Raw genomic sequence first — 26,691 nt, forward strand, 5'->3', positions numbered from 1 at the left:
TCATTCACGCACTGTATGTTTTAATAAGGATCATCATGACAGGTAGGACTGTGTTTGAAGCTTACTGTATATATCGCAAGCAACATCAATTATGTGTACATAAACATGTATTTTTATTAAACTATAAAAACATGCTTACTGGTCTACATAACTTTTTTTTTTTTTTTTTTTTTTTTTTTTTTAACCTGTAAAATGATAGGATTGTCAATAAAATATAAACAAGTAGCTATGGTAAAGTCACCAGTAAATTATGAAAATTAGTACCATCAAAGGTTCAAACCTTCCTCACTAATGTGTTCTGAACCTTTCGACTGTCCAAATGTAGCCTTTGTTGCAGCCCTACAAATTTGGGCTGCATCTTAAATTCGAGGGCATCTTAAATTCAAAGGAATACAGGTATTTTGAAACATGACTGGAGATACAGTACTGAGTGTCATTTTCAATTCAGTGCCTTTTAAACATGTTTTACTGTGAAAAAAATAAAATAAACAGCGCGTGTGAAAATAAATTGGACCAGACGCGCCTGACAAGCGGTGAATAAATGGACTGCAAAGGGTTAATAGTTTCTGAAGTAGAGCAGCTTATTTAACAGCAAATAGGGATTTCATACAACACGTGATTCTGTGAACCGTGTCATGAAATTCAATTTGGTATTTAATTTGTGTCATTCAGAACATCTCTCTCTCTTACGATAATATGTAAACCAGTAAAGAATAACTTAATGGAGTAGGTAGGTACTGAACAAAGGCTTATAGGTGGAATATTCTCTCATCAATATCCACAATTCACCTGACAGCAGACATATTGCCATTTTCATCTTTTAATGATGCCTAAACTGATTCAGAATTTGTGCACACAATAAATTATTGTTATTTTCAAGGTGCTAGGAAATTCAAATACTATTACTGGACCGAAAAAACACAGCAGCACAGAGAGATGAAGCGGGGCTTCTGTAGAGATTCCTTCGCTAGCAGTATTGGGAAGTGTATGGAAGTTAAAGCATATGGAATCCAGATTCACCATTTCCTATTATGCATGTCTTCCTAAATGACTCCTCTGTAATGTTGTTATTTACCCAGAGCAGCTAACCCCAGGGGGTTTACAGCGGGTGCACTAGCTACCCAGCCTTGCCCTGTAAATGGCACTGTGATTGACAAGATGATCTGCAGCCAGGCTTCTTCAAATTGATTTCTGTCAAGTAAACAACTATGTTTGCAGCCATCTGTAAACATCAAAATGAGATCATGGATGTACAGACAAACACCTGTTAGTCTAAATTGCAAGACAGTATGCTGACTGGTAGGTCATGTGTCTGATCTTTAACTGCTGGTCTGGGCAAATGTGCATGTTGATTTCTAGAGGCATTCAGTAAAATAAATCGTCTTTGTAGGTGAATCTTATCTGTGCGCTACAAAAATTTCCTTCACTACTACTCTTGGACCACAGAGGCATATTTGAATCAGATTTTAAAAGAACTCTAAACCAAAATGTATCTGTTTTAACGTGAAGTTTAATTTCAGACTGCACACTCTTTAGGTGGCTAGTATATAGATGGATGACCATCATGTGCTTGATAACCATGTCAAAACCACATCCTGTGTCAGGTCAATACAGTCAAGTTGTAGATTCCACCTGAATTTCAAACAAAACATCAGCCACGTTAATCACTCCCAACACCCAGGAGCTGTCCACTCAGCAACAAGTATGCCAGCAATCCGATGATGTCATTGTTAACATCTTGCTTTTAAAAATAGAATCCCTGCCTTTTAAGAGGTTATCATTGAGGCCAACAGTCACACTGTTTTTTAGAAGTGGTTGGTGGTCTGTCTTGTCAAGGTCTGGTACCTGATCTTTGTCTTCTGAAAGACAGCCTGGGCTGAAACTACCACTACTTGTTATGCTTGGCAAGACGTACTATCTAGTAATTTAATTATAGTGTAAATGGCCAACAAAACACTGGAAAAGAAGTGAAGGGAGAAATGTGATGCCCATGACTTTCCACTCCCTCATTCCTTCCACCCCTGCCGTTCCCTTTCCCTGCCTTGGAACCTATTGTTCAGCTTGTGGTGGGCGCCATTCTCAATATGCTGTGTGCAATTTACAGGTCAGTTTTAATTTCTGCTACTTCAGGGGTTAGGGGTTACCCTGTGATGCATATTCACTGCTTAATTAATCTCACACAACCTTTCAACAGAAACATCACACTTGATTCAAATTCCCCCACCACTTACCTGTCCTAATTCTATAACATTTAATCTGTAAGTAACGATTAACTTAAATGTCAGACCCAGAATCAAATTTTAATTATTTTTTATTTAAGAATGGTATAAAGATTAACTTTCTTGAATTGGACAAAGTACCAGTAATTAAAATTTGTTTAACCCTTTGTGGTCCTATGTCGGACCAGGTCCGATGATATAATTTTCCCTTTCTAGTCCGAGATCACCAAAAAGACAAAGAAAAGGTCGCTTTCTAGTCGTTTCTCCGGAAAAAGCTGGGAAAACCTTTCAATGGCCAAGTGAGACCGACAGGAGCCAAATGAAACCGAAAAAAAAGGGCGCACCTCATAGCCCCATCCACTACAGAGATAACACAGACATAACAAAGTAAATAACTGCTTCTGCATCCAGCCCTCAAGGAATATCACGGACATTTACAGAGCTTTTATTTGATGTTACAGTAATAAAATAATGACTTGGATCGCATTATTGAGGAGTTTGGTGATAAAATGAGTGATCAGGAGGATTTATCAGTATGCACGTCTATAAAGAGGTATGTGAAAAATACAGCGAACAAGGGGTGGAGCTTGGATGGAGATACAGTACTGAGTGTCCTTTTGCGATTCAATGCCTTTTAAACCTGTTTTGCTCTGAAAAATTAAACAGCGCCTTTAAAATAAACAACGCGTGTGAAAATAAATTGGACCTGACGCACCTGACAAGCGTTGAATAAATGGACTGCAAAGGGTTAAAAGAAACTGCTCCGTTAAATAATGGAACCAGACCTCAAACTTGATAAAAAAAAAAAAAAAACAAAAAAAAAAAAAAACACACACACCACACACACACACACACACACACACACACACAACAATAAAGGCTGTGAATATCCTAAAAAACTGAGTTACATTAGACATACATTTAATGTACTTTCTAAAGTAGAGTTGAACAGTCTCCTCTGGGAATTGTATGTTGCTAAAGTGAGGGATAACGATGGAGCATATTAAACTTTATAAGTCTGTGAGCCGGTATCAATCGCTTTTTGAATGACCCACCATACAGCAGAAAAGTAAATTTAGCGAAAGACGGAATTTAACAATGCTAACAACATATTCTTAACAGTAACTAAATAACTAAGACAAAGTGGAAAAGACAAAACAGACCCCCCCCCCCCCCCCCCCCCCCCCCCCCCCCCCCCCCCAGAGCCGGAGAAGCTTTAAAAAAAAAAAAAAAAAAATAGTCCCCACAAGGCACAGTGAGCACCAAAGACACCGCTGCTTTCACCTGCGCTCCCCTTTGGCAGTTTAACTGCATAATATCTGGCAATTTTCAAGTGAACATGTATTCCAAAAATCACTGATCTATAATGAAAGTTAATTCAAGTTTTATCAGACTTATTTATGTACTTTACTAAGTTTAGATATGCACGTCCATTAATGAAACAGTTTTATTTAATCAATATTTATTATAATTATGAATAAACTGATGTTCATTTATTTAAAAAATAAATAAATAAATAAATGAACTTTACTTTTGACTGGATCTATTTTCTTGTGCATAGTGATATTTACTATTTTTTTGTATCTGCTGTGTTCATTTAAAAAGTAAATGTCTTATAATGCCTTAAGTGTGTAGTTATATCATGTCAACCCATCCACTGTTATGCCTTAATGCTTTAATAGCACATGGTGAGAAGGTTCTCAAAGTCTTATACCATTTTCACTGCGTGCTGATGCTGGATTCAATGTACTAGGTTTTGTTGCAGATTCCTTTTTAAGCCCATTCACATTTCATTTAACATTTTTAGCCACAAGTCCTAGGTGGATGCTCCGGAAACAGTTTCATTGTTCAACACCATGAACTGTTTTTGAAGAACTGCTCCAGTTTGTCATGTGAACATCATGCTGCTGCACGCTTAACCATTGTTACTGTACGAATAGTGGCTAAGAGGGACTCTTAGAAACAAAGCACAAAAGAAAGATACAGTCCAATGACAGGGACATTCACGCAAGTTCTTGGTACAACTGACTGATGTGGGGGCTGTGTCTGAGTTTCTGCGCGTGAGATGGGCTGTGGTAACAGGAGATGTGTCTTGACACAGGCAAAGGTGGATGTGTCTGAGGCTGGAGAATATATTGAGAGAGTAAATACCATTTCAAATAAAAAAAAAAAAAAACCCTGGTACTTCTCTCTGTACAAATGTAGCACTGGACTTGGGTGCTTTCTAACGCTTTGCTGCCACAAAAAGGCAGTCAACAGTGATTGTCATGGAGAAAGGATAATGCACATGGCAGCTAGAGCTTTCAGTTAAAAAAACCCTCCTCACCTCCAGTGTCATTGGCACACTCTGCTTGCGCACGTTGTGGTTGTGCTGGTCAGTGTTGAGCATGATCACAGCGTAGGCCAGAGCAAATCCAGCATCATTTGTTTCAAAAGGAGATCCATTCACTTTCTGCATAGCAAAATAACACAAAAAAAAACCTGTTAAATGAATGTTACAAAAAGCTTCCTCTTCCATCCCTTAAACATCAAGTAGACCATGAAAGCTGTATCTACTGTCCCCTGCAGAACAGATTACCCTCACCCATACCTGCTTAACACCTGTAAGAACGAGCACAAATGTTCCGCCCCTTTAGTGGCTGGTTAATCCTGATTTCACTGTATTGTTGGGACCTATTGTAGTTTAACCCTTTGCGGTCCTATTACAATTACAAACATTACAATTTTCCCCTTCCAATCCTTTCCAGATCCTGTCCAACATCAAAAAGGATGTCAAGCACATGTCTCTAATCGTTTGTTCTCCAGAAAAAGCTGAGAAAACCCTTCAATTGCCAAGTGAGACAGATAGGAGCCAAGAGAAGACGAAAAAAAAAAAAAGAGTGGGGTGGATCTGAGCAATACACAGAGGCCCTGCAGCACAGACCTAATACGGACATTAAAAAACACAAGACAGCTGTTTCTGCATGTCAGTATTATCTCTGTGGTGCAGGGGCTCTGTGTATTGCTCAGATCCGCCCCCTTTTTTTTCAGCTTCTCCTGGCTCCTATTGGCCTCACTCGGCCATTGAAAGGTTTTCTTAGCTTTTTCGGAGAAAAAAAAACAACTAGAGACCTGTGCTTGATGTATTTTTGATAACTGGAAAGGGAATATTTAAATGTCGGACCTGGTCCGACATAGGACCACAAAGGGGTTAAAACATGCTTGTAAAATAAACAGTGCATGTGAAAATAAATTCTACCTGATGTACCTGACAGGTGCTGAATAAATGGACAGGGAAGGGTTAAAAAAATTGCTGGTATAAATAGAAATGGTGTCAAAGCTATGTGGACATACATTCCTTAGAGCTGCCTCATCCTGTCATACTTTCCACATCAGAGAGGATCCCATTCTGACTACATAGTGACCTGCAATATTCTGACTGCAGGCATCAGGCCACAAACACAGACACAGCAACTACCTCACTTTCACCCACGAGCAGAGAGAAGCAGAAAACACTAACTGGCTTGTCTAAACTGTAGCTCTGGAGTGCTATAGGGTCAACTCTATCAAAGGTTTACACACACACAGCTCTGAAATGGAAGTGTTTGCTCAAGGAGTCTGTTCATTAAGCTATAGTGGTATAGCACAGCATAATATCGGTGCACTTACATGCCAGTTGTCAGTAAAGGTTTCAAGCAGCCTTTGGATGACAGGGGCTTCCCCAGGGAGCCTGAAGGCTTCTAGATACAAGCGCAAGGCTTCATCGATTCTTAGGCCTTGGAACATGAAGGTCCTTAAATGGCAAAGGAAAAAAGGTGTATTTCTTTTCTTGTAATAGATGAGATTTTATTTTTATTACAGCGATTTACATATCAAATTGATGTTGAACACAGTCAGCGACGGAGCATACAGTCATGTAGTGCACAATACAACTACAAAGCTTTTAAAATTGGTACTCTTGCATTGACCTGGAGCGCCTGAAGTTATGGGTGAGTAGCTAATTAGGTTCTGATTATTACAGCAGGTGCTCTCCGAAGAAATGAGACATTAGAATCTGGAAAATCATTATGAACACATCTTAAGTTTCAAGCAACCTTGAAGCGATGCAGTAAAAAAAAAAAATGAAACAAAAACTGTAAAACAGCTTATAAAATGTTTAGAAAACCATTAATATCCTCACGAAACTGAACTATATCTATCTAGCTGGGAATAACCTCTGGTTGATGTATTAAAGATTAATTCATTTTTAATTTCATAAAATTACCCGACAAAGCTGTCCAGAAGCTCCATGTTTTTGCGGTCGCTCACAAACTCTCCGATCATTTTCTTATCCAGACGGGGGTTCTCTCGCAGCCACCGAGCCACCTCATTGTTGTCCATGGGGCTGCTGAGTAGTCCTTTCTCCTGAAGGAACTGGATTCCTTTCTTAGGCTTCTGGTTGAACTGCTCTGTGCCTGCAATCAGGAGCTGAACCACAAAGCAGAGCAAAACATGAATTTTAGTTGTTTTAATTGAGAAAAAGTAAGTCAGTAGCTTACATTTCAATTTCTAAATCCATTCTTATATATATATATTTTTTTTTTACAGTCCCCTTTTAATGCTGTTTTCCATCACTATGCTGGTGTGTACTAATACAAAGCTCTTTGGCAGATCTAGCCCAAATATGTCTATAGCAAGCAACTTGAACTCATAGTACAACATAAAAAAGAAAAAAAAAACACTAAGTGAGAGCAAGAAGTAAAAAAACTTTTTTTTTCTTTTAGTAAAACCAGGGATGGAAACAAGAATCCTATTGCATAGCTGTTTAGCCATTCCAGGTTTTACTTAGAGCTTGTTTGGCCACATTGTTCAGGGAACAAGTTCAGGTGTGTCTTTAAATTGCTATGCAATGGGAGTCTTGTTTCCTTCCCTGGAAATCCATCAAGAAGCACCCACACACAAGGAGATTCTATACATGGTGACTCAAACAACAGACTGCATTTTAATATATCTATATCTTACAGAACATGTATTTTTCCTGTGTTGATCTATATAGATATAAACTTCACAACTACACAAGACATTGTAGCTTACAGTATATGCCTTGACTGTATTTTATACCTGAAACATTACAAGCCATGTTCTGCAATAATGTTCAGTGTCATACATGCATAGCAGGACTTTTTCAGTTTGGATATGGATATATTAGAGTGAATGGAAAACTGAAACAACATGATTTACAGCTCAATTAAAGCCCTTCCTCTCATGTGTTTACTTGATAGAAAACACATAGAATAAGATAGCAAGCAGTACAAAACATGCCTTCTTTTTGTTTTTGATGTCTGAAAGCTCCTGAGCATCCGGTAAGCAGGATGAGAACCGGTGGGGTTTCTTGGGAGCCTTTTTCTCAGCTGCAGAAATGAAAAATGAAGTCCATAAACCACACTGTCTCACGCTTCGTAATAATGTCAGATACATTTTACATGTTGAAACAAATGCTACATCAGCAGTGTTCAACTAATGAATGACTAATTCAGATTAGGGAGCATATAGAAACAACACTATACCTGAATCACCGTCTTCTTGACACTGTCTTCCCAGCTTCATTTTATCAGCCATTAAGTGCCCACTGGTGGGAGGCTGAGGTGTCAGCGTCTCTGCTCCCAAACGCCCCTGCACCTTGCCACCACCTGACATCCCTTCACTGCCTGGATACAAACACAAGGGCAACCAGAAAAGACATGGTCTGGTCATGAAGGCTCTTAAATCAAGAGGACATTACAATATCAATGCTAACATTATCAAATTAGTGAGTAGCCTAAATTAACCTTGAGGATTACAGCCTGTGTGTTTCACAAATACAAAATAACACAGAACAAAATGAAAAGCAACATATCAAATAAAATGAAAAATCAATACGAAAGAGAATGACCAGAATGACATTTTTTAACAGAGATTTATACAAAGAATACTTTAAACAAACACTTACAAATTGTAGTTGTCACGGCTCTGCCGTTACCATAGACACAGTTTGAAGGGAAAGGAAGTGTTGGAGTAATATTTACGTCAAATATCTAATATCAATGTGAATATATGGGAAGAAATTAAAACTACAGTTCTGACCTGAAACTGACCAACACAAGTCTCCATGTGCTGACGAATGCAGGAGAAAAAGGTTAACACCGCATAATGATCGGGAGGACAGTTTTCTTTTTAAAAAAAGCATCAAGGAGGGTTGAGACAGGACTGCAGAGAGAGCTGTCTGCCTAAAAACCATCTAATGTGCATTCAGAGGGACCAGTAAGCTGACAGAGGAAGTCTGCTTCTAACCCATCGACTGCCTTCGCACAGAAACAGAGGCACACATGGAAGAGCAGGGATCGGACCATGGACATTTGTGAGTATTAACCCTTTGCAGTCCTTTGTAAGCACAGGTCTCTAGTCATTTTTTTTCTCTGAAAAAAAGCAGAGAAAACCTTTCAATAGCCGAGTGAGACCGATAGGAGCCAAAAGAAGCAGAAAAAAAGGGTTCATCCTATAGCCCCATGCATCACATAGATAACACGGACATACCACAAAGGAGGTAGCTGCTTCTGCATCCAGCGCTCAAAGAATATCACAGACATTTGCAGAGCTTTTTGAGATGTTATAGTAATAAAATAATGACTTAGATTTAAAGAACACACGAAAAAACATGAATATAATGCAACGTAGGGTTTCTGCATTAGGATAGGATTAGGATTAGATTAGGCACCTTTTTACACAGAGAATTGTGAGGGTCTGGAACCAACTCCCCAGTAATGTTGTTGAAGCCGACACCCTGGGATCCTTCAAGAAACTGCTTGAGATTCTGGGATCAATGAGCTACTAACAACCAAATGAGCAAGATAGGCCGAATGGCCTCCTCTCATTTGTAAACTTACTTATGAAAAAAATATCTAGAAAAGAAAACCCTTGATAGAAAGCAACCCCCCTAGAAAAGCAAACAAGCCATCTAATTTGGCACCCTTAATTACACGCAGGTTAAGGACTGGAGGTACCACAGACATAGTTACGCATGTTACTACTTATGAATATGAAGAGCAACAAGTAGAGAGGGACTTTACTCTAACAGAGCTGACTGTGCTGTAACAGCAGCTGCCAAAATGGGATGGGGTAGGAGATCCTACACATTTACTGGAAAAAGTGAGTTATACAGTGCATGCCTACTTTAACAAACAGGGGTTGTTGTAAATTACTGCAAACTGTTTTACCAACTGATGTCACTGTACCCACTGAATTTGTAGAAGGACAGGTTGTTGAAGGTGTACATACTTTTCCTAACCATGAGCAGCGTATACAACTTATGTGCCAGGCTGAAGGGTTTCGGGTTATGGCAGATATGAGTAAAATTTTGGAATATGCCCCCAAGAGTTGGCAACATCCAACAGATTTCCTTAGAGCATTTGTGATAGTGTATAACAACAACCAAGGACAGAACACTCGAGTGGAATTGATTGGAGATGATGCAACAGTTTGGAGTCTAGTAATTAACAAATATAAAGATTGTGTTACCCCTACACGTCAGCATTTATTGTTACAGTATGCTAGAGACCTAACTCGTAACCTCCTCCCCCAGTCACAGAAACTGGGAAAAGGTAACCAGGATTGTTTGATTGCATGGCATGAGTCCTGGGTCAGGGTTCTCGCCAGCGCTGTTGAGCGTAACGGGCCGTTACATTGCTACCTGTTAATAATAATCCTGTGAAACATTGTTGATTATTCCTTTATGTGAGAAATTGATCGTGAACTTGTTTCAGCTCTCAGTACTCTTCAATGGGTTGGTTGTTAAAGCATGTTCTTTAGTTTGGTGCATGTAATGTATGCGACATGGTGATAAGATTGAAGTTCACAGACCTTTATTAGCACATTCCCTCCTGTTGACAAATGAGACTAGATCAAATATATATACTACTCTATATACAACTATAACCCACAAAGAGATCTGACCAAATTTAATGTGAAAAATGTGCAAGAATGCAGAAAATCAGACAGGGGGCAAATACTTTTTCACCGTACTATATTCTTGCAAGTATACATGTGATCAAGTGTGGGGTTGCGAGAATCTCTGTTTCTTTCCTGGCCCTGCCCCCACTGGTAAGAAAGAACCCTGCGGGTGGATGTTCCTATTGTATAGCTCCTATTGTAACCAACGAGGGGCAAGTGAAAGGGATTATAATATGCTATAAATGTAGTAAAAAGGGACATATGCAAAAAGAATGTATCGGGATTCAATCATGTACTAACTAAGAAAAAAGGCCATAAGAAAGAACAGTGTTGGGCAGAAGGTGGTGGCTCTGAGGGCTAGGGCCATAAGCAGGGAGGTGAAAATAAAACAGTAAAAATGCCATCAGCTCCCTGCTATGCAGAACTCATAGCTTTGGTTCACAACTGGGGAGCCAATAATTGAACAAAGGGAGGGAAGGTTGGTGGTGGATGATTTAATCCATTCTTTCCTTTTTAATTTAACACAATTGTTGCAAACATCAGATGCAAACCTTGCAGAAATTCTCATGAGACATCAGAAAGTGTCGGCAACACACAAACATGATTGTGGTAAAGTTTCTAACAGAGATTGTAGTGAATGGAACTGACCCTCCCCCACAGAAACAATATTCTTATCCTATGGAGGCAGAAACAGCTGTCAAAAAAAAACATTCAATCTCTCTTGCAGCAGGGTGTTATTAGGGTATGTATTTCCAGTGTGGCCAGTGAAGAAGCTGGATGGCTCTTGGCATTTGACAGGCAGTAAAATAAACATTCACCAAATGCAACACCACTGGTAGCTGGCAGTCCTGATATGATGTTACAGTTGCGGGGCTCCGCACAGATTTACATTACTTTGGATGTTCTGAATGGTTTCTGGAAACAGAGATTGTAGTGAATGGAACTGACCCTCCCCCACAGAAACAATATTCTTATCCTATGGAGGCAGAAACAGCTGTCAAAAAAAAACATTCAATCTCTCTTGCAGCAGGGTGTTATTAGGGTATGTATTTCCAGTGTGGCCAGTGAAGAAGCTGGATGGCTCTTGGCATTTGACAGGCAGTAAAATAAACATTCACCAAATGCAACACCACTGGTAGCTGGCAGTCCTGATATGATGTTACAGTTGCGGGGCTCCGCACAGATTTACATTACTTTGGATGTTCTGAATGGTTTCTGGAATATTCCTGTACATCAGGACAATCAATATAAATTTGCCTTCTTTTCAACATACTCAATATACTTGGGTAAGAATGCCACAAGGTTTTCATAATTCACCTACTTTGTTTTATCTGTGCATGGCTAACATTTTGCAGGGTTGTTCACAGCCCCATAACACAATTCAGTATGTTGATGACATCTTGATTCAAACAGATACCATGGAGGAGCATTATGAGCTGTTAGATGAAATTTTAACACTCATGGGAGATGCTGGCCTTAAACTGAACCCAAGAAAGGCAGCGCTAATGAAACAGTCTGTTTGTTTTCTAGGTGTGAATGTTTTAACAGCAGGGTGTACCCCAGATCCAGCTAAAATGCCATTAATACAAGCATTACCATGCCCACACAGTCACTGCTTTACGTTCTTTCTGGACATTTTCACATGCTGGGTGGAGGCTTTCCCCACGCGTCTGGATGATGCTCTGACCACGGTTCGCATTCTATGGGAACAGGTGTTCTCAAGATGGCGCTTCCCTAAACAGATAGAAAGTGACTCACCTTACTGCAGCAGTAATGACACACCTGTGCACCCTCCTGGGTGTACAACAGCACTTTCACATTGCTTACGACCCTCAATCCCGTGGGAGGGTAGAACAATTTAAATCACACTATCAAAACAGGTTTGAAAAAATTATAATTGTTGAGACCGAACAATTCGCACGTACTAATTTGAATTGGGTTACAGTGCTCCCTGGTGTTCTAATTGCTATCAGGGTCCGCACTACCGGTCACAGCCCATTTGAGCTTATAACTGGGATTAAAATGCAGGTAGTACACCCCTCAGGGGTAGCTCTACCAATTACCACCAGAGCCATATATGATGAATTTTTGTCAAAACTACAGCAGCTGCTGCAAAGCAAGCTTTTGGATACAGCCATTCGCATGGGTGCAGCTCGCAACTACTCAGCTCAAGCCTACACCCCCACATACAGACTGATTTCCAAATTGATGATCAGGTCATGCTCTTTTTTTTTTTTTTTTTTTTTTTTTTTTAAAGGTGGGGGTTTGGAGGCCAACTGAGAAGGTCCATATGAGGTAATAGACAAGCTAGGTGACACCAATTTGAAATTGGCAATTCAAAAACGTGGTGAACCAATTCAATATCATTGGTACCATGGTGGTCAATGTAAACGGTATAATAAAGCTGAACTTAACACCAATAATATAACTAAGAGCGTACACTAAACTTGGCCTTTTCTTTCTTTCAGAGATATAATGTATCTGCTATTGCTCTTTCTACTTGAGGGTATAACCCTTACCAACAGTCATTGTTACCGGCGCTTTGGAGACCATCCAGCAGACTATTGCTACAAAATTGGACAGAAAACAGGCATCTGTACAACAATTCAGAAGCCAAATGCTGCGGTTATCATCACAGTCGACTCAGCAACCATAGCAGCAGGATTGGATGCAATAAACAGAACAACTTGGTGTTACCATAAAGACTATCGGGCATGTATGTTTCCAGAAATCACGAACAGTACATAGAGAAATAAAGGACTGGAACTGATTGTTGCAAACCACTCTTAGATGATATTGCTGGGTTATTTGGAGCAGGAAACTCAGTAAAAAATACAGAAGACATTGATTTATTACAAAGATATGAGAATTGGTTAAAAAAACACAGTTGGAACTGAGCTTAAAAATTTAGCAGATATAACGCAGAAGAAAAAATTGGCGAAGACGTACTTATTATTTTAGTGACAAAAGCAGCTATGGAGTCTATTAACTCTCTCACTGCCCGCGGTGACTAAAGTCGCCCACCCCCTGAGCATTCTATACTGCCTGAGGCAACTATAGTCGCCAGAAACACGTTGTGGCAGTGCGATTGCCCTGCACAGTGGTAAATTAGTGTTGGTGTGGTTTATATGTGGGAATGGGTTTATTTCGTTTTGGGACTTGATTAGTTTGATTTTGTATTATTGTTTACAGACGGGCGCTCGATTGAGACTTGCTGCCTACTATGCATGGTTGAGGGAAGGGCAGCAACTGATTGGCTGTGCTGGTCCTCAATCAGCACGTGGGCGGGTCTCGACTGAGTGTCCGTCAGTTTAAAAACATCCGCGGGAGATTGCTCAGGGCTGCTGCAAGGCCTGCTGTTTTCACGGCACCTTTTGAGTTATAGTTTGGGGTTTTGTGTTTTATTTTGCACTTTTTGTACATTTTGCTGTATTTGTCCTCTGTGCGTTACCATCGCTGGTAACGTCACATGACCGCCTTTATTTTACTTTCGTTTTATGTTTTTGTTAATAAATCCTGCGCGCCTGTTCCGGTGTTTCAATACCACATCTGTCTCTCTGTATGCTTGAACAGCGGCAACCCACACGCGTGACTCGAGGAAGACCCTGTCACACACGTTGATTTTTTTTTTTTCATTTTCTGTCAAATCAAATGCTCGTTGCTAGGTAAAATGTTGTACATTCATAAGTACATACAAAGTAATCAAGTCTTGTTTGTATTTTGTTTGGAGAGCAGATATCGCGATGTCATGATCTGAAAGACAGGAGTTGTAGTAGGTGATTGAAACATGGAAAGAGACAGAGATATAAGAGAGAGCAAATATTTGTTTTTGTTTAACTGGGATAGAGACAGTGATTAGGAATTTGAGGGATTTACTGAGGAAGATGCAGAAGGGCCAGAAGATGTAAACAAGGGTGAGGAAATGGAAAGATCAGAATCGGAGTTAGTCACAGAGAGCGAGAAGACAGCCAGGCTGACATTGACAGGGGAAGAGGTGCGCCAAGGGGAGTGGCACAAATAGCAGGGAGAGAGAGAGCACTGGGTGGGTCAAGCCGACTGAAAACAGCAGGGAAAAAATAACTTCAGTCCATCACAATCTGGGCCAACAACAGTATGGAGTAATGCTGATCCATATGATTATTTTATTAGTATGTTCACCCCTGATTTGATCGAGTTGATGGTGACGGAAACCAACCAGTGTTGTAGGGAAAAAGTAGACGGGGGAATAAGTAGATCACGCAAGCACAGTAAGGTAAAAAAGGAAGGCGCGGCAGCTATGTGATTAAAGGGGAAGTTAACTGCACTCAGCATTTTCTGTCTGATCATTTTATTTGCCAGATCGTATGGTAATGTGTTCACACACACCTCTTTCTTGGTTTTATTTATTTATGTTTGTAAAATGTGTGATGCAAAGTTGTCTTTATACTTGGACTAAAGTGTTAAACGTTTGCCAACTTTTTCTGCTGGTTGTTAGTCAGATGTAGGCTGTAGTCTATGTGTGATCGCAAAGATTTATTTGCTGCATATTATTAAAAGGCTTTACACGTCAAATTGCTGTCAATCTTTAATCGAAATTTAAATGTTTTAGTAATATATTCTAATGACATACAATCATACAGAATTATTAGCATTGCTTATGACTTTGTCATTAGGCCTAGCGGTAACTATCACAGTTTACAAAGACTAAATGTTATCATCCTAGTTTTAAAGAAAAATAGAAGAACTCAATGTGACAGCTAAATTAGAAAAATCTGAGTTGCAATAATGTTTGTTAAACAGACATACAAATTACACTTACAAACTTCATTTTTAATTATGTATTTATTGTTTATGTATATTACAGCATTCTCTTATCTATCATTATATTGTCAAATACGTCCAATCTACTTATTTATGTAAATTTATACCTTTATCCATTTAAAAGTATTTCTTTTTTGTTAATATATCCAATCTACTTATTTCCTGGGCTCGATCTACTAATTCCCCAGATGTAGCACTAGTACAGCGATCTATGCATAAACCTTAGAAACAATGGAACCTCCCCTTTAAATTCAAGACTGCGATCCACTTTTTCCCCAGGACACCGGTATGCTGAGGCGATACATACTAGCGGTACTCTAGCCCCCCATTCCCGCTTTCACGACTGGAAACCTACTAATCGACAGGAAATTTAAACATCTGTAGGACTCCAAATTGCAATGGGTCTAGTCGTAAAGCCATGTATTTCTGATTCTCGGAGTACTAATGTTCAGTTAGTTACCTGGACACCTCATTTTTCAAAAGTGTTGTTCAGAAAATTCTATGAGATTTTAAGTTCTGCTCTGCATTTCACTGACAATAGCATGAGAGGTCTCAGGCAGGTTACGACCCCCTGTTTAAAGTCCGCCCTCTTATGGATAAATTAATTGAAAATTTCCAAAGAGAGTATTATCCCTTCCAAGATTTGGCTGTGGAGGAGTGTCACAAAGACGACCGGAGTGGGTGACGTCAGACCAGAAACAGGAAATAAAACGACTGCGAATGCTTTCACTCAGCATTTAATAAATAAACAGAACAAAAAATAAAAAGGTTGTAACAAAAATAGCACACAGCACTGGCAGCCAAAGCAAAGAGACAAACAAAAGACTAATACTAAACAAAAACACAGTGAGCAGATATTTTACTTCTATTATAATGATCACAATTATTACCTCACTCTCCTATCCTGTCTTCCACTCACCGAACACCCAACCGCGAGTGGGTGAAAACATGCTTTTATGCAGCTGTACCAAGACTCAATTGCTAATCAATCATTCAGTTGGTGTCTCGGTACAACTGCCCGTGAATTAATAACGTGCAATCCCCCGTGCTCACATATTACTTTTTACGTGCATGTGAAGTGCTGTGCAATCCTCGTGCCTAAATACAAATATACATTTCAAACACGTGTGTTACATAGACGCGTTTATATCCTGTGTACCAATGACTATACACCAACATTTAACAACACCACACGTAACATATACAGAAAACACACACAGGGGCGGGCATTTTGTCACAGGGAGTCAATAATATCTTTCTGTGGATGACTCTTTTTTCGACAGTTCACTCCAAACAAACGTCACCGTTTTGGAATAAAAAATGTTTTCCTCGCTGACTCACACACAAACTACACTTATGCATGGGATGTGTACACCGGAGGAGCATATTCCTACGATAAAGATGTGGGAATTGGTTATAGGGTAGTTCTGCTGCTGCTGAACACCGCAAAACTGCTAGGAAAGGGCCATGTAGTGTACAACGACAACTTTTACACTTTCCAGGCTCTCTATGAGACACTGCATGAAAAAAATACCGGTGCATGTGGCACCGTCAATGTAATTCGAAAATGCATGCCACAGGAATTCAAAAATAATAAAATGAAGTCGGGAGATCCCCCGTTGTTTTTGAAGAAAGGGCCGCTTTTACCTACAACTTTCAAAGATGCAGCAACAGTTACTTTGCTTTCTACCATGCATGACACATCAGTGATTTCAAAGAGAATCCCCAGCAAGGGGCAAAAAGGGTTTTGAGTAACCCGAAATCCAAAGAGCATTGAGGATTATAATTGATACATGGGAGGTGTAGAGAGAGTTGACCAGCTCTGCTCTTACTACAGCATTCAGCACTGCTCTGTCAAATGGTACCACCGTGTATATCACCATGCAACAGAGGTAGTGTTAGTGAACGCGTTCCTCATTTTTAAGAAAAGCACAAACGGAAATATGACGGCTGCTGAGTTCAGAGAGAGGATTGTGCAGAGGCTACTGAATGGGGTTACAGCAAGAAACGCAGGACCAGCCCTAGTGATAGACATGCCATTAGTGCCAGCTAGACTATTAGGGAGACATTTCCTTAGACAGCATGAAAAATCAAAGCTTTACTGTAAAGTCTGCTCTGACAGAGAGACGATGTTCAGATCAGGGACCTAAAAAGTCAGGTTTTACTACAAAACCTGCTCAGATCAACCAGCGCTATTGCCCAGCCCCTAGCTTTGAGCTTTACCACACAAAGTTAGTCTACAAACAGTAACAAGTAAGTTTACACTGAAACGTCAGCCAAATAATCAATTAATAAGAAGAATAAGAAGAATTTCCAAACGCTAAACATTAACTTTTTTTGTTTATAAAATGTTTATTCCTACACTGAAGTAGTTAATACTAATAAGTAAACAATGAAGTTGAAAAAAAATCATTAATATGCATAAAATATTAATTCAGATATTTCTGTAATATTTAAGGTAATAAGCAGAAACATTTTCTAATGCATTTATGTGAGGAAAACCTGACATTTGAGGGAAAAAAAGCAATTCATACATAAATTATAGTTGCATATGTAGCAACGTTGATCTGATTATAATATACTTATAGGTGAAAATTTAGTGACAAGTGCAATATTTTGACAGGGAGAAGACAGGAAAGGAAGAGAGCAGCTTTTTTTTGCGCAGGTCAGACTCTTGGCGGCCATCTTGGTTGGGCAGGCTGGCAGCACCGTGTTCCAAAGCAGGATGGCAGTGAAAGGGTTGAGGCATTTTTTATAAGCCAGGATAAAATAAATCAATGAGGAAGTTTAGAAAATGCTGTTTTGGTTTTTGAAAACATTTCAATGAATGAATCTGCTGCTTAAGTGCTTAAATATTGAAAAACCCCAAGCTTGTTGTATACTGGAGCCTCAGTACAATGGGATTGAAATACAAATTCCTATAGTTTTTTTTTTTTTTTTTTTTTTTTTTTTTTATGGGTAGTGTGCCGTATGTGCAATTATTATGACAGCCCCACAACAGTAGTGCAGTAGAAGTATATATTTATTTACTGTAGGCAGTATTTACTGTAAATAGTCATGTGGCAGAGCAAAGCTCTGCTGTTTAGAAATTGGCAGGGATGGGGTTAATTTCCCCTACCTGCCTGGGTTTATTATGTTCAGGTGGCTGGGGTTGATTAGTTGATTAAATGATTAACTTAATTAACGATCAATCAGTGCCCAGCCACCTGACATAAAAGGAGGCCTCTGCTTCCCATTAGGAGGAGGGAGTTGAGGAAGCAGGTTGGTGTTTTGTTGGTTGTGATTTTTCAATTTTCTAAATCCAGTGAAGGCATTGCCCAGCCTGGAAATCTTTATTTTTGTATGTTTTGCTTTTTGTTTGGTTATTTGTGTTTAAATATATTTTATTTTGGCCCTTGTGCCCTTTTATTTTGTGTTAATTTATAATAAAAACATGATTTTTTTGAACTGCAGTCTGTCAAGTCTGTCATCCTGTCAAGTCAGTTAATTAAAGAGTGGGGGACTTCATGTACATTACCTTTACTGCCATTAATGAGAAATTATGGCAAGTAAATTAATCAGCCAATTCCTGGTGAGTGCAAGCTTAACTCCAAATCAGCAAATTCCTGGCGAGTGGCACAGTGAATAATAATGATGATAATAAATTTGCAATTTTCAAAAACACACATGAACACCACCTTTTTAACCAAGATTAAATGAAATATTACTGCAAAAGTGCAATGACAAAATCAATCCAGCTATTAGGGCTTACCATTGGATCTGTCTGTGCTGCTGCTTATAGTACTATCCATGGCAGATTTGGCCGTGTCTGCTTTCTCCTGCTGGGTGGTGTTGTTCAAGACTTTAGCCTGGCAATGCGCCTCCGTGCTGTCAATCACAGTTAATAAAGCTTCCAGTGACAGAAGATGGGTGGTGTAGAGCTGCCCGGAGACTGGAAATGCATTCTAAAAAGACAAACAAGCACATGGTGGGATAACCACTGAGGAATTTGATTTCCTCAACTGAATTTTTTCTTTTTTTTTTTTAATACACAAAAGCAGCCAGCATTGGTTTCTTTCAGTCAAACTTGCTCCTAGCAACCACTCAAGAGACCAAAAGGTTTCTGAACATTATACACTTTATATACAGGAAAACAACACAGACAACACACACAAGTTATGAAAAAACAAATGCTCTCCTTGGTGTTAATCTTAAGAAGTGGATCCTGCAAGATGAAGCAGTTGTTGCAAGTGGCATGTTTCTGATGCGGCTGCCTACCTTGGACAGCAGCTTGGTGAGCTCCTGGAACATGCTGGAGCAGTAGTAGTCACAGTCATAGTTGATGTAGAGCTCAGTGACAAAGCCAGGGATCCTCCAGAGCTGCACTAGCGCCTCCAGGGCCATCTCCTTCATTTCATACGGCAGCTTAGGATTTTCAGAAGGGATTATGTCCATCAGTTTTTTTAAATACAACTGAAAAAAAAAAAGAAATAGGATCATTAAGGCTGCATTTTTTCACGATTAACACAGATTTCGCTGCCATGTAATTCCCTGTGAAAATTCCTATTTCTGAAAGAACAGTGTAAATATGTATCTTTTTTGTATAAATACAAAAAATGAATACTGCCTTATTACCGTCACTCACATATCCGACCCTTTAAAATGTTGGCTTTAGTGACGGTTAAACGAGTGTGATGCATATCTGATTATTTCAACTGATTTGACGTGTATGGAGGAGAGCATGTTGTAACTGTTACTACTTGTGATTAGTTGTGATAGAGTGCACTGCACGCGCTGTGGAACTTTCAGCTGCATATTTTAAATACCCTGGCTGTTAAACTTCTGTACAGCCCCAGACCACAGTAATGTTATGAAAAAATGGCAAAAAACAAAAAAAATAAATAAATAAATTTTACACTCTTAAAAAAATAAAGGGGGCATACTTTTTAAATTTTTTTATAAATATTGTATAGCTTATTTAATGCAATGATTCGCCAATAACTAAATTGTCTGATTTTTGGGGAGTTGTTCATCGATAGCCATGCGACACTCACTGTTTCAAGTGTATTTACAGACTATGCTATTCTGTTAAGTTTTTCATATACTTATAATTATATAAAAAAGCAAACTTGCACCAACACCTAGTTAAAGTCCAAACATACATTTTCTTTCTGGTTTGGTTTATGCGCAGTACAGTGATACTTCGTTGTTTTTTATTACTTACAGATAGGGTTGCCACCTGTCCAGGAATTGGCATCTGCGTCCGTGTGGAAGGAATTAACAAACCCGGATGACCTAATGTCCTGTTTTAAGTGAAACACTTAAGAAAGACCAACCTTCATTTAATATTTTCTTTGACATAGCGTATAACAGGACATTTTGGAGTGGCATTCATTTTGGCTTTATTGGCGGTTTTGACTGGATCGCCAATAATACTTCCACCAATCAGAGTGTGGCATACAGTGTACAATCCAGCCCTCTGACAGACTGGTGGTATGCAGCACAGGAAGCGCACGCTTGACAAGGGAAAGAATGTGTCGGCTGTCAAAGTGAGAGAATTCCAGTAAGTGATGAAGCCAATTTGCTTAAAAAAATTAAAAGCAGACCAGACTTTTCTATCAATGGATTTAGGAAATCTGGAATTCACGATGCGATCAGAAACTCTTAGAGGCTGTGTACTGTAGAACTATTCTTTTTTAGGTTAAGCAGTTTGTGTTATTTAGTTTTTTACAAAGGGTTAATTAAGTAGCAGACAAAATTGTTTATGCCAGACTTGTTAGAATATCTTTAACAATGGAGCAAATTTGCTTTGGATTGTTATTACTGCCCACCGTGAAGATATCGCAAAGTCCCTAAACAATATGTGAAAATAAATTAGTTCTGCACCATATAAAATAAGCTGATTTTGCCTGTGCTTGCTGGTTATTAAACACTTTTAAATTTAAAGCGTTTTAGTTTCGCTTTATTGTTAAAAGTTTTCACATGTGGCAATACTGTGCTGCAATTACTACATGATACTGTGATCATTCCACTGTGTTGTTAGTGAACGATAGCTAAGTTTTAAGACTAAGAGTTAGCAAATGCCTCTCCAATTATTGATATATTAGTTGCTTAAAGGATTTCCACTATCAATTTATTAGAAATGTACTGTTTAGTCAGGGCTTAAATTTGGCCAAAATCCTTATGGGCATCTAGCTCCTAGCTTTAAAAAATTTGGTTGCCTTGGTTGGTCAATACGCGTGCCTTAATCCACTGTAAAGCCAGCCCGAATATATTCTGGTTTAATCACTGTTACGAATCAATCTACACGAAAAAAATTAAATACAGTATGAATTTGCTTATGTACTTTTCCTTTTACCAGCTATTTGAAAGTAAATCTCTGTTTTTGTACACATCCTATGAACGCTGTCACTGTGCTATGTGAAACAAAACAAAAAATCTAAAAGTGTTTGCAATCAGCGGCAATAGGAGCTACTCTATGGTTTTAATGACAAGCTGTATGCTGACATTGTGCAATTTGATTTCAGTAGGTCATTACACAACAGCAGATTTTGAATAAACTTTATGAACACAATGAAAACTGCACAAACAGCACAATTGGCAATAACACATTGGCTACCAGATGTCAAATTATATTACTTTTGCTAATACATTTAAAGAGGTAGTACTAAATACAGTAAGTTAGAGTCTACAGAACGAATACACACTGAAATATGTATTTAAAAAAGAAAAATGTAAATGGCTTACACGGCCGGCTTCGTTGAAACAGATTCAGGATTGTTGTTTTTACTACAGTTCAGTCGTAAAAATAATTTTATTACGATTTTTAAAGAAACTGTACTAAAGTGACTTGTAAAGCTCATGTACTATACATGTTTGTGTTTTGAATGTCTTCTGGTTTAAAAAGCATGGTGCACTTTTTTTTCTTCGTATGGATGCTGTACAGCTGCAATAGGGCTACAAAAAATGTTTTCTTAGTTTACAGTATGCGTCTGTATACTGTACTGTGTGTATGTGTAAAATAATATCAGCTTTTCCAGTGTAATTACCGTGTTTTAAGTTACGAGTTAGTGAAACTGTTCTAGCCAGCAAAAAAATGGCTGCTTCAAGAAATATTTTTCCTAGACTGTGCTGTTTTCCATGGTAATAGCTGTCCCCAGTGGTAAGAATGTGTCATTTCAGGGTGAAAAATGTGCAAAACTGGCATGTCACCCATATTGACTGGTTCATTGTGGCCATGTTTGTTCATGTAGAAACTTTTCCTGAATATCTTTTTTAGAGGACACTACAAAGATAACGTATAACCAAGATTCACGTCAATCGGCCAAAGGGGTCATGAGAAGTTGTCGTTTAAGTGTTTTACGCAAAATCCAACATGGCCGCCACACCATGTGACCGATCCATTTTTCCTCAAGTACAATCGATCATGGATACAAGCGGACTACATACAAAAACTTTCAGTTGTACTATCTACCTTTCATGAGAAAACTTGAATATTGACCAACATTTTCAGTAAATCCGAAATGCCTGCCACACCATGTGACCAAAGGCTACCACACTGACCATGGCACAACGTCCCATAGTCCTCTACATCCTTGCCAAATTTCGTGAGTTTTGGTACAGCCATTTAAAAGTTTTAGGCATTTGTAATTTTGTAGGAAGAAGAAAAAAAACAAAAAAACAACTAGAGTTGCCAGCAATTATAAAGCTTCCAAGGCACTAGCGAAACATTAGAATATGTGTTCCATAGTAAACATGGCCCTCCTATCTAATGAGTAACAAGCCATCTGACCGTTAGAAAAGGTCAGACGACACAGGTTAACATAATTTTATAGAGCAAACATGGGTTGCTATAACTTTTCCATAGTAACTATGGCCCTATCTGCACTCTATAAGGAGTTATAATCAACTTTTGCATTTGAACTTTAGCTGAGGTCAGAGTTCACTGGCATGGACATATTTTCATAGAACATGTATGGTTTACTATATGTCTTACATAGTAACCATGACCCTTTCTGCACTTTCTAAGGAATTATAAGCAAATTTGATCCCTGTAGGCCATCTTGGAATGACAAAAACGGCGAGTCTCTACCAGCAACTGTTTTCATTTTATGGGCTGTTAAAGACTTACCACTGTGGCGGAAGGAAAGAAAATAATAATAATAATAATAATCTTTTGAACAATAAGCTTCCAGCCATTCTGCTTGGAAGCCTAACTAGAAGTTGCAGGCAACTTTAAGACTTCCAGACGTTTACAGTAGCACAAGATCTCATATTACCATTTTGTTAATTGGAAAGCCTCATTTTATAGTGTGTGTTTTTTGTAGGGTAACGGTTAGTATTTTATAAATGTTGATTTAGTATTAATTGTGATTACTACTTCTGATTAGTTGTGATAGAGTGCATTGAGCGCGCTGTGGAACTTTCAGCTGCATATTTTAAATACCCCGGCTGTCAAATTTCTGTACAGCCCCAGATCACAGTAATGTTATGAAAAAATGTCAATATAAAAAAATAAAGTGGGTACACTATATATTATTTTCATTACCATTATATGATTTACTATTAGATGTATTATTTGTATTAAACAATACATGTTGCAGGGTAAGGTAATAGGGATGGGTCGGTATACCGGTTTTTCGGTCTAAGTACACCACGATATTAATTCCCATCCTTTAATTCTACACCGCAATTATCATAATTCCTTTATACAACTGTTAACGTATTTTTCAACTGCAAACACACTTCTTCTAAATCAAGTGACAGTACTTGCAGCCTTAGCAAATTGTCTGAGGAAGATCTTTTTGTGAATTGATACTGTATTTTGATAATGGTTTTTGAAGGAAACGGTCAACGACACAGAATTCACGTTTCAATTGCTGCGTTCTGTTACCCAGAGCTTGCTGCGCCGGCTGCTCTTGGCTGCTTGCTTTTTGACATCAAACACAGCTTTTAGAGAAACGCCTTCTCCAAACCTTGCAGCATAGCACACATTTTCAACGTGCTATATTTACATTTGTCTTGATTATCAGTTTAATGTAACTGATTAACATTAACTTTATTGTAAAATTATACATCAGTTATCACTGATTTAGTACATTATATTTGTTTAAATAATTGATTTATTTATTAATAAAGCGTTGACAAGGCTGTTCAAGGCTTCATTGTAGAATGATAAAATGTCATTCGCCTCCGCTACAAGGTGGCAGCAGTAGTTTTAGAGGTTATTTGCATTATGATTAGCAGGTCACTTATGATCTTTGCATTGTCCCTTTGGTTCACAGCCACAGCTAACCTCCCGCAGTAACATTTAAAATCTGCACTGGGCTATGCAAAATCTGCACAGATTTCTGTGGGCGTTGAGTGACGTCTACAGCGCATCTCCGTGATTCTGTGCAGCACTGTGTAGAACTGCAGAAATCTGCGCTATAAGAACACGACCACTGTCTCAATTAAAATTAGCACAGACCCACGACTGCAGCAGGATAGCCTACTTATTATCAACGTAGCTTTGTTTAAACAAGTTATAACACTATTCCAATTTAATTCTCTTAGGTAAGCAAAGATTTTTTTTTATTTTTTTTTTACAAACTCCACATGTGTAATAATCATTGGAAGCTTACTTGTGCAATGTCGTAACTAACGTGTAGCTTTAAATCCAATAACACATTTTTTATTAATCCAGTTGAAAAAATAAACAACTCCTCTGCTCTTAAATAATAACCTGTGGTACATGTTTGTGTTAAGCAATAAGACTGATCATTTCCCAATTCTATTTACCATCAGCTAAACAAAGTATTTATTTATTTATTTTATATGTTAAAATGTTTTAACAAACTACAGCACCACATCATTTTGAGCAAATAAATCTTAATACTGTTGTAGTATAACATTGAATGTACAACTTTATTTATTTTTTGTTTTGTTTTTTAAAGTTATGATTGTCTTTATAAAAAAGAAACATACCAAGTTATTTGGCATAGTAAAATACTAAATACCAAATGTTTACATCATTCCATGAAAGGAAGTGTGATTTGTTGGTTTTATTTTTGTCAATTACAGTAATTTAAGTGATTTACATTAGTCTTTCTTTAAGCTTTTATTTTATAACTTGCGTGATGTACTGTATACCGTAATAATAAGATTATCACAGTATTTATTTATTTATTTATTTATTTTTTTTAATGGTTATCATACCGTGTACATTTTATACCGTACCATCCCTATTAGGCAATATCATTTTTTATCAGGAATATTATGAATGTGAAAGTAAACCTCTGTTTTCTACACATCCTATGAACACTGTCAATGTGCTATATGAAATAAACAAAAAATCTAAAAGTGTTTGCAATCAGTGGCAATAGCAGCTACTCTATGGTTTTAATGACAATATGACTAACTTATTTTGTATCTGACCTGCCCACTTCCCCAGTCGTCAATGGCGAGTGCAAATTTATATGTTATCACTGAGACCAAGCTTGGTCGCGCGCGCAAAGCTCACAAATTTGAGCCCTGTGTCTTGCACTGATCTGTACATCCTACTGTGTCCCCAGCATTTGAATACTGCTTTACATTACATCGATCAGCATGTGATTAAATACATAACCTTTACAGTAAAATATGGTTTACTTATGATATCTAATGGTAATTAAACCATATATGTGTGCTTGCATATAAGAAATAACCCACGACAGGGTGTGCTGTAAAAGACAATTCTTACTGCATGCCCTGGGTGCGTTGTGAGGCATAAGGCCGCAGACCAAGTGCCTTCAACCACCCAGGAAGCGTGGTAAGAATTGTCTTGCCGCACACCTGGAGTGAGTTATTTTGCTTATAAAATAGCAAAAAAAAAAAAGAAAATAATTACACAAACTGGCTTTTTTAGGGAAAAAAAAATAAGAAATATATTATGTATCCTTTCACTGAGAATAGTCCCTGAAGACTGTTTGATTGTAACATATTTTGTACTTTCTTTTTTATTTGCCATAAACATTACAATGAACATTGCCATTTATAGTAACATTTTTCGAGACGAGATGAATGAGATGAAATGACATTTGTGAATTGAAAGCAGACTGATTTCCCACTTCTGAGGGAAGACTCATGGAACAGCCAAACACTGCACTGCACTGGCACTCGAGGGAGGGGCTTCCGAGTGTTTTTTTTTTTTTAATTTTTTGTAGAAATGATCCTACTCAAGGCTTTGCGGTCTTCAAGAGAAGATGACCAATAATTTCTGAGACTGTTTTCAGACCGTTACTGATAACCAGCATAATTTCCCTAGATTGTAAACCAGCATTAGATAATATGTGGACTAAACGACTTCCGTGTCAGTTTGTGCAGTGCTGCAGTCCTTCCAGTCCACGGCGAGCACAACAGAATACGATTCCAAATCCGACCTTGTTTAAAATATGTTTCTGAAATCGGAGGGTAGTGGTGAGATATATCTGTTGTGATATTTAAGTAGTGCCACTGCTGCATATTAAGGATGAAACGATAGTAAATTTCCAGTAGTCGTTATTTTTCAATTACTTTTTTTCTCTGTGAGATATGGTCTACAACACAAGGAAGCTACAGACATTAAAAAAGAGCAAGATTGTAGCAAGAGTGAAAATAATGACTAGAACACAGGTGGAAGAAAAACCATTTTAATGAAATTGTCCTTATGTTACCATCTTTAATAATTGCAAAAAATGATCCCTTTATTTAAGTCTGTCAAAATGGGACTGCAAGTTTTCTTCCAACTGCT

The 26,691-nt window shown here is 38.3% G+C and overlaps 1 protein-coding gene across 5 annotated transcripts in view; it reads right to left on the reverse strand.

Moving 5' to 3' along the window:
• The window catches only part of gbf1 (golgi brefeldin A resistant guanine nucleotide exchange factor 1), a 219,916-nt gene that overhangs the window by 44,047 nt on the left and 149,178 nt on the right, over positions 1-26,691 (reverse strand). For all 5 annotated transcript variants that reach the window (XM_041269438.1, XM_041269440.1, XM_041269439.1 and 2 more), the window contains 7 exons: positions 19,221-19,415; positions 18,715-18,907; positions 7,745-7,885; positions 7,500-7,588; positions 6,463-6,665; positions 5,868-5,991; positions 4,546-4,671 (listed from right to left, as the gene is read on the reverse strand). In XM_041269438.1, the coding sequence (XP_041125372.1) occupies positions 4,546-4,671; positions 5,868-5,991; positions 6,463-6,665; positions 7,500-7,588; positions 7,745-7,885; positions 18,715-18,907; positions 19,221-19,415 (1,071 nt within the window). The remainder of the gene's footprint in view (positions 1-4,545; positions 4,672-5,867; positions 5,992-6,462; positions 6,666-7,499; positions 7,589-7,744; positions 7,886-18,714; positions 18,908-19,220; positions 19,416-26,691) is intronic.

Source organism: Polyodon spathula, chromosome 13 (assembly GCF_017654505.1).
Source record: "Polyodon spathula isolate WHYD16114869_AA chromosome 13, ASM1765450v1, whole genome shotgun sequence".
In the NCBI taxonomy this organism is placed as follows: domain Eukaryota; kingdom Metazoa; phylum Chordata; class Actinopteri; order Acipenseriformes; family Polyodontidae; genus Polyodon; species Polyodon spathula.